The sequence below is a fragment of the Limulus polyphemus genome, unplaced genomic scaffold (assembly GCF_000517525.1).
Source record: "Limulus polyphemus unplaced genomic scaffold, Limulus_polyphemus-2.1.2 Scaffold6975, whole genome shotgun sequence".
Classification (NCBI taxonomy): Eukaryota; Metazoa; Arthropoda; class Merostomata; order Xiphosura; family Limulidae; genus Limulus; species Limulus polyphemus.
In genome coordinates this window covers 26,581-36,210 of record NW_013672585.1, presented here as the reverse complement: position 1 = coordinate 36,210, position 9,630 = coordinate 26,581, and the positions used below count along the sequence as shown (strand labels likewise).

The window sequence follows — 9,630 nt, the reverse complement described above, 5'->3', positions numbered from 1 at the left end:
CTAGAAATGTGTATGTGTGTGTGTTAGGGAATAGTCACCACTCTATCAGTGAACAGTAACTAGGTGTGTTTGTAATAGAATCGTCACCACTCAGTCAATCAACAGTAATTAGGCATGCTTGTTATACTATGCCTTTTTTTTTAGTGATGTAGTCAACCCTTAAAAATTAAAAGACTTCAGACTGTTATTATGTTCTGGTTCTTCAACTATTTATTTTTACTTAGCACAGCAATTTCATTTAATACCCAGTTTTTTTAACATACTGACCTCACGGATGGTTTGTGAATTATCTACTCCTGGGTGATCTGGTGGCCGAAACTTGTTAGAATGTGACTGAATGTACTCTTCATAATTCTGTATTTTTGCCGATTTCATATAGTTTGTCCAATTACCATAGAGATATCGAAGTTTTTTACCCCTAAAGATGACAGATGTTTAAAACAAAAACACCTATATATATATAACTTATAATTAATTAGATACCTTATAATTTGAAATACTAGAAATATGTTATGTGGTATTCTACTCTTATTGAATAATAATGTAAATCAAGGCAAGACTATCTAAGATATTCAAGAGAGAGAGAAATAGAAGAAAACAAGCTCTGATTCCTAGATATGATGGTCACCAAGACACAAATAATACGTCATACGAGTTTAGAAGAAACCCAAAAAGGCTGGGTAAGTACTTCAGCTAAATTCACCTCAATAAAATTTCCTGAACCATTGTTGACACGAACATTCAAAACATTTCCATAACTTCCTTGTGGTTACAGAGACGTTATTTCCCTTCTTGTATTCAAACAGCATTACATGCCGAACGTGTGTCTCGTCATGTGTCATCACTATAAGGGATTAGAGTATACTAAACTTTACACATTATATAGGCTACACTAACATGACGTTTAGGCGGTTCATGATGTACATTTTTTGTGGGATGGTTAATGAAATCGTTCCAAAATGAGACATTAATTTCTTGACGACCTAATATTTGCATCATGTTAAAGAAAACAATATAGTGAAATGGAACAATAATAAATAAACCACATTAGAGAAAAAATAAAAGAAGACTTCTAACATCCAATTTACAGAAAACACATTCGGTTAACCTAGCATAAGAGTCTGCAAAACTCGGAAAATCCTCTTGGAAAAATTCAAACAGTTAATTGATATAAGTCCTATCAGAGGTGAAAGCCTGAACAGTTGATAGCACATCTGTCTTTAAAAAAAAAGCCCCAGGATTGAAACCCTATTCCTTCCACAAGGTATTTTTCAGGACTTCCTTGAAGATGGTGGCAGATTAACAACCAAAACATGGGATGTAAACTAATTTACAATTTATGATCATATAGGCTACTACCCATTACAAAGACCAAAAAACACCTTCAGAAACTTAAACTAAGTGTAATAAAATGTTCTGCACCAACTGTAATAACAGACATTGCTAAACATACAGAAACATCCAATATAACTGATTATTTCACATAGTTTGGAACAAAAAAGCTAATTTGCCTATGACATACCATATGCACCCAGAATCCTTTTTATATAGGTTTAAAATAGCTTTGCATTTCTATAGGCCCTTGCCTTAGTTTAGTGGTTTATACTATTATCTCTTTTTAATTAGACCTTTAAGTGAGAACAACAGAAGTTCAGATTGTATGGTTATTTAAGTCTTAAAAGTTTTGAATACAATACTTAAGGTATTTTTAACAGTAAACATGAAATCAAGAAAAGTCATTTCCTGACGACAAACTTACGAATTTCTTTCCCTTTACTAATTCATGTCTACAAAAAGAAAACATATGTTGTTTGGCCCTAATTATAGCTATGACATTTGAGAATTTTTCTTACAAAACCACATTTTGAAATAAAATTCACATACAAGAACTAAAAATATGTACAAATTGTTCTTCATATTTTTTATATTACTTACAACATAGGTTAATATATAGTAACCTAACTTGGGTACTACAAATTATTATTCAGTTTGCTAAAGTTAAATTTACAAATTTCTCGTGAGGGGAATAGATTTTAATATCCTTTACTATGAAGAAAATAAAAAATTGTATAGGAAAATTTTTAACATACTATTCACTAAAAAATAAACATCCTATATTTTATTGTGTAAAAGCATCAATCTTACTCTTTGCTATAGACAAAACCCTCTATTCTGAAGAGATCTTTCTTGAACCAACCAGCTTGTTTAAAATTGATGACAGCTGTCAAGCCTGTGGTATGACCAACCAATTCCATTGCTCCATACTGTTACAAACAGAGAAAATTCTACAAAAGAATGAAACTTTATCTTCATGTTTTATTAGAACTCATTTGAATCGTTTCTTTGACCATTTTATGCCAAAGCCAAAAACAAAAAATCTTCAAATCTATTTCTTTTGTTATTTTTATCAATTGTTTAAACTTATAATTGTTTCAAATATATTTGATCTGCCTTTTTAAGTTATATCTAATTAATAATAGAAAATGATTACCTGTTCTATCCACAGTTTCCCAACAATGATGTTGTGTACACAGCAATTGACATTACTCCATGTGTAGACTTCTTTATGTCTATAAACAATAGAGATGGGAAATAAACTTACAAAAACCTTAATATAATTATCATTATTTATTCATAGATAAATATCATAATTAATATAGATTCATACTTCTTTTGTATCATTCATGTGTCCATAATGTTACAAAAGTTTAGAATATACTTTAAATAAATATAAAAGTTCTGTATGTTACTGACACTGACCTAGAAATTTACTCCTGAGAAGTACACTTACAATAAAAAACACTACCAAATATAAGAATTCTTTATTTCCAAATTAAAATCAATTGAAATCAGTAAGCTGTCAAATGACATGGTAATTGTAAGTCTTGATGAAATAAAACAACAACTAAGTGACTTACCTTGTAGAAAAAAAGTTAAAAATATCCAGTAATTACTGCAGTACACCACAGTATCAATCTTGTGAAAGCAAACACTATTGAGACATACCTTTTAACAGTCCCTAATGATTTGTTCAAGAAAAAAATGTCTTTAATATACTTATAATTGTGTCATTAGTTATGAAAACATTAAATGAAAGTGCACAGGGTTGGTTCAATCCCATATCAGAGAAAGAATATTGACTATAATTCTCAATTTTCTATGTATATCTAGACAAGAAGTGGCAAGCTTTTACTAAAATGTACACAAAAAATTGTATGTGTTACAAAAGTATTTATACTCCAGATATGTCTGTGAATTGAAGGTGTCTTTCTGACTCAAACACTGACAAATTGTAGTGTAAGATGATGTTCATTTGCACATTGTACAGCTTACTTATTGCATTTGGATAAGCTCTAGAACCTCTGAAATGCATATCTCCAATTTTTTTTAGGTATATCTGTATATTTATCTGGTCTTTACTCTCCTCTACCACAAACTATCACTAAATCAGCAATGTAGGGTCATACAAGTATGCAGTTGATAACTCTGACAGTGAGTACTTAATACCATATTGAATGGCACTCTATAAAAGACTATGGAATGCACACTTTGACCCCACACCCAAGCACATAGGGTTCATAAACTTATATTCCTTGTTTAATTTCATACAAATTCCACATTGTAATTATAACCATCATTCTCTTTCTTCAAGCTAATCCTGCAGGTTAAAATCAAAGTTGAAATGGAAAATATATCATTTCTGATGAGGTCATAATCATAGTTGTATAATAAACCATTCAACTACCTTTTCATTCACACAAATATCCGATTTTCCTTACATTTATTAACTCAAAACCAAACATATATTCATACTGAGAACATTCTGTAATGATTTTTTCATAGCGATTAACCTAGAAGTACATAATGGTACTTACCAAAAGTTGATAAACCCTGTCAAAAATAAGTATTTTTTACTGAACTTGGTCTACCCTTAAATCCACTTCTCAGTTCCTTAAGGAAAAGTAAGCCAGCAAATAAGAACTACTCATTGATATTGTCCTTTCGGTCAATAGTTTCCTACTGTAATTTCATAACTTCTACCACCCTTTTCTAAGTAATGTTGCAAAATAAATCACACTTTTTTCTCCGAAGTAATGACGAACTTGGTAGGACCACGAATATCATCACTCATGAGAAAACGCCATTTTAACGTATTTTTGGGTGGTTGACTCTTCGAATTTCATTTTTTGCGAAAACATTTGAATCATGGTGCTTACTAGAACTCAGGTTCGTGTCACATGTGCTGCCTTCAGCATGGCTCAGAAACTAGTCGCAGACATGCTCCGAGAATTCAAGTCTTCCAAACGACACATCGCAATGGCAGATTTGAAAAATCTAATTAATGCCTCAAAAGTTTCAGAATTTGTTGAATTTGAAAGAGTAGTCTGTGAAAAAGTGGTGGAATGCGGATTGGGAACTCTTTAGATTTAAATCCCGCCGAAAATGTCGGAGCTTTCGTTCAACAGTGCACAGAAGAAATGTTAGAAACTTTGCCAGAATGCAAGAGACACAAACGTGAAAGCTTGATTCGTGTTCTCACTGATGTGCTCACAGAGACAGCCACAAAAACAGACATGTTTGTTGCATTGCTGAAATATTTTGCAAATCGATTAAAACACATGCGTGAGAACAAAGGTGGCCCGATCAAGCGATATTGATACTTGGAACTACTTTTTTGATTGAATTAAAATCTTATTTTACGTTGTTATGCTCTTGGGGGGAAAAAGTGAGATTTATTTTGCAACACCCCCTAGTTCATCATAGTAAATATATGTGCTAAAAAGAAGTAATGCATTTTAAAATCGTGTTATTTATTGAAACTAGAAGATTCACATGTTATAGTGCTACTATTCTTAATCAGGTTAAGAAAAATTTATTCTACTAAATAATGATCATTATTTTATTGTTAATTTTCAAACACTAATACTTATAAGTAGCTATAGTGTGATGTAGTTAGTTTGAGATTTGTTTTTATTTAATTCTTGGCATTATGAAACTTTTAATTTTTAGTGTGAGGTATGGCCACTGGCATAAAGATAAGAACACACCAAATGTGAAGAATGTCCCACGTGTAATTGTTTATATCATTGGAGGCGTCACTTATTCCGAGATCCGCTGTGCATATGAAGTAACAAAAGAGCTGAAAAACTGGGAAGTCATGATTGGTGGGTGTTAAGAGTAATGCTTGTCATATCTAGAATTAGAAATGTTTTACTAAAACAAACAAGTGAAATAGAACTACATATCTCTGACATTTGTAAAGAAGAAGAACAGAAACCTCAAAAATTGAAGTTTTTAAAGATGACTAATATATTTAAAGTGTAATGAGTTATTAAAAGAATATCAAAGAAACTAAACTATTTTATGCTGAAAAATATAGAGTATGACATCCTTTCTTTGAATAATCATCTAAACATATTTCAGGATCTGACCACATCCTTATACCTGAAGGATTTCTCAGCGACCTTCGGGATCTCAGTAGCTAACAACATAAGAGTTGTCACTGGACCGGAAAACAAAAGCTACTTCTAACTGCTAAATCTATAGATTCTAAGATGTACGCTTAGAATTGTCAACTGTTTTTGTTTAGAATTGATGTTTACTTGATTCTTTCTAGAGAATATTTATTGTTTTGTAAAGACAAAAATTCTTAGAAAAAAAAATTGACTTATCGACTAATTTGTTGTTATACTGTTGTGCTAATGTGCACGTATGATAGTCCTTGTTAAACAATATTACACACATATACAAATATATAATCCTAGGATAAATCATTTTCACCTCTAGCATACAAAATTAGCATAGTGCGCTTAAAGTATTTGTGTATAGGAATATAGATTAATAATTATATCACTAATATATTTATGTGTGACCTTTCATTAGGAATAATAAAACGTTATATCAAAGTACACTGTTTGATTAGAAGTGTTATAAAAATCTGAAAAGCATTTCTTTTTTTAGATCTGTAATTTGTTTTATTAGATTGATTATTACTTTAATTCCTTATGTCTGACTGAAAAAAAAAGTCAGAATTTTTATAATTTTAAAGAGGCATACTTTTCTATCAATTTTAGAAATGCTAAAATCAATTTAGCACACATTTTTCAAGCTGAAATATATTTGTATAAAATTTGGCACTTCTGGCATTTGGTGAATTCAAGTTAAAAATAGTTACAAAAAGCTAATAAGAAACATCGTTCCTCAGACTTAATTAACCTCAAAATTTGTAGTTGAAAGTGGTGGCTACAATAATTGTCAAAAATAAGTATTAAAATTTTTTTTAAATAAATATCAATCAATATGAAACTAACTGGATATATAAATTGGAAATTTCATATCAGTAATAAAAAAGTTTAAATCCTAAAATGAAAGGAAGTATTTTGTGTTTTTCAAAACTGTCTCTCCCAACAAAATTTTAGGAATTTCTTAGTGTAAAACATTATAGCATAAGTTAATAAAATTATATGGTTTAAGTTAAAACTGGAAACTATTTAGTAAATTCCTACAATGTTTCATTCGGTTTGGTTAAATATTTCTATAGTGAGAAGGAAAAAAAAAAATTGAGGATGTTAATGACACCCTACTGGTCCAGAAGTGATTAATGAAAGCTTGTATGAGTTTATAGGGTCTGCATATTTTAATGTTATAAAACTGGTATCTCTCTTGCTTTTTCTGGAGAGAGAAATGTTTCTTATACTCCAAAAAAAACAACAACACAGGTTTACTCAAAACTAAAGTTTTTGTGGACCAGTACAGCTTAGCATTTCATCAAAGTGTTAATTAGATTTGGAATAAAGTCTAGCACAGGTAAAAATTTAAATGTTTTAAAGTTCTATTTCCCTGTATCAAAATATAATTCCAAGGTGATGAATGTTTGTACAGAACTTGATAGTAAGAAATTATATTATAAATGTCATTAAATGACTATGACTTAAAGGTTTAAAAAATGTTCTATTTTGTCTGTGTAAGAATTAATTTTTTATCTACTTCCACAAATTTTATCACAATATGTATTTATTTATATAATACATAGCTTTTTCTTGAGCTTTATTGCTAAGCTTTGTTTCGTTTCAAATACATTGATTCTGTGAACATTTTTATCTGTAACCTAAATTGACAAAATTTATTTTGAGAGCTATTGCACAAACATTTTTTATGTTATAGAGTTGTTATTTGATCTGTAAATTGTGTTTAACTCCTCCCCCTGCCATGGGTACATAATGTGTCCTCCTCTAGAGCAGCATTTCTCAATCTTTTTGATGCTAGGGACTGGCTCGCTATGTCCCTAAACTATTGTGGATCAAGTACAACGAAAATTCCACGGACTGTCACTGGTCCTTGGACTGATGGCTGAGAAACACTTTTCTACAGCACCACTGTGTGAGTTTGGAAGTTTATTTGTTTCACCACAAAGAAGAAAGGGTAAATATGAAAACAATTAAAACAGCACAAATATTTAAAAAAAAACAGTGATGTCCACTCTATAGGTTATTGTTGTCATATGCAAATAAAGAGAAACATTTAATGATTTCATAATGTCCTTTACAAGTATAAGATAGCTTTGGAGGTATTAAATTTAGAAGTGACGTATTTTGGTGGTCTAAATGCTGTTTATGAAATTGGTACATAGAACTCTGCAATATTCTTATGGTACGTTTTCTTGTTTGGAATTCTCGCTAGCGAATAAAAACTAGTAGTGACAACATTTTTACTTGTAAGAGCAAACATTGCTATAAATTTTGGTGTTATTTTTCTATGATTCTGTAATTTTTTTTTAATTTCTTGTGAGTTTTAAGTGATTTCTCAAACATGGTTTCATCTGTGGCGGGCTGGATTATAAAATCTGAACAGTTCTTCAACAAAACGGATATTTATCTACCAAGAATGATTCATTCCAAACTAAACAAATTTTCTTATAGTTGTTTGAATTTTGTTTTCATTTTGATGTATTTTGTTTTACATATTTTCTGTGATTTCTATAGCCAAATTCAGTAAAGAAAGCTAAAAAATATTAAAGTAAAATTCAAGACTTGGAGACTTTGTCAGCAACATTGTGGCTTGATAGAACAACAAAGTATATCACTAGGTGGAAGTTGATTTTTTTTTTTTTTTTAAATGCAGGTAAAGTAATGTTACATAAGAGATTTTACTTTATGTGATTGTAAATTATATGTTTTGAAATAAAATGTTATCCCTAGTAAACTGCAGTAAATTAATATGAACAGACTGTATCATTATTACAATGAGTAAAGTTCTAATGTTTTGAAATAGCAAACTGTGCAGGGTTTACAAAAATTGTTCACTTGTGTTTCAGTACTTAATGTAACTTTTGAACACCCTTCCTACCTTTCTTTGGATTACTTAGATGATCGAGAACCTACATAGTTGCTTGAACAAAGTAGTCCCACGTATTTTATATAATTTTACAACTGAACTTGTTTAGTAATGAAATATTTTGGTATATGAGTGTAGTTTATATTAGTTCTATTGTTGTATATTTAGTTAAAATGTTTAGTTTGGTTTCGTATTAATGAAACTTGAGTAAAAGATATATGTACACATCTTGTTTAAAAAAAAGGCAAAAGACGAGGATGTCAAATATGTAGTTAAAAGTATATGGTACACCATGAGTGGCTAGAGCCACCTAGGAATAGCCTGGCCTGGTGCTGTTATGTGTCATTTGATATGGGAACACCCAGTTTTCTCTGGCAGTCTTCTAAGTTTAATGGTAAACAGTGGACTTTGTTTTGTCGGAGATCTAGCCGAAGTACATTATCATTAATTATAGTCCATGATTGTGTAGCTCTCCCAACATGGTATCGTTGCTCCTAGTACCACATTCCAGCATAACTGTGTGTTGTGGAACATTCTCTTCATCTGCTCTAAAAAAGCAGCAAAGTAAAGTTATGGTAGTTTTGATTTTTTTGTTGTTTTGTTTTCTATTATGTACCTTCTACTAAATTGGTAAAGTTGTGTACATTACCAGAGCTATAACAGAATAAATAATTTTTTTAAAAGTTAACTTTAGTATTATCATTTAGAATAAAAATATCTTTGCTCAGGATCAGTTATAAATTAAACAGCTGAGGAAATGCAAGGTTGTTCAAAAAAGTGTTGGACTGTAAAACATATATATATATATATATATATAGAAGAAATATATATGACAACATTATATTTCTAAATATCACATTGTAAACACAAACATAAATGAGGATAGAATATTTCAGTACGCACAGACAATAAGAGGTAACGGTATGTCACAATTTTTTTAAGTTATTACTATGGATATTTGTCACAAGTTAGTTGAAGTTTTCAAAATGTCCTCCATCTGCACTTGATTCAGTGGGCAAGTGTGATGCATCAGAGTCCTGTTAGTTTCACTTAACTTGATGTTTTAGTCATAATTCATCAAGTTCTTTTAACTTATTATTTGTGATTGTTCTATTATCTGTTTTTCTGTTAAATGCATACATAATAAAAAAGACGTAATTAAAAGAAAAACTAATCAGTTATACAAATTTAGTGTACTGATACCTTAGAACAGGCCTCGACAAATATTTTCAGATCTAACAGTCAGACCAAAAACTTGGGAGCCAGCTCCGATATAGAAAAGTTATGGAATATATT

General features: G+C 30.3%; 1 protein-coding gene and 1 long non-coding RNA gene across 2 annotated transcripts in view; one reads left to right on the top strand and one right to left on the bottom strand.

The window, feature by feature from the left end:
- Positions 1-9,022, top strand: part of LOC106474228 (protein ROP-like) — a 17,670-nt gene extending 8,648 nt beyond the window's left edge. The window contains exons 5-6 of the mRNA XM_013934920.2: positions 5,011-5,165; positions 5,425-9,022. Of these exons, the coding sequence (XP_013790374.1) occupies positions 5,011-5,165; positions 5,425-5,486 (217 nt within the window). The 3' untranslated portion in view covers positions 5,487-9,022. The remainder of the gene's footprint in view (positions 1-5,010; positions 5,166-5,424) is intronic.
- LOC106474229 lies at positions 374-2,643 on the bottom strand. The gene is made up of 3 exons (XR_001291734.2): positions 2,492-2,643; positions 2,146-2,264; positions 374-418 (listed from the first exon to the last, which is right to left on the bottom strand). It is a non-coding gene; the product is annotated as an uncharacterized LOC106474229 (long non-coding RNA).
- Positions 9,023-9,630: the final 608 nt, after the last annotated feature.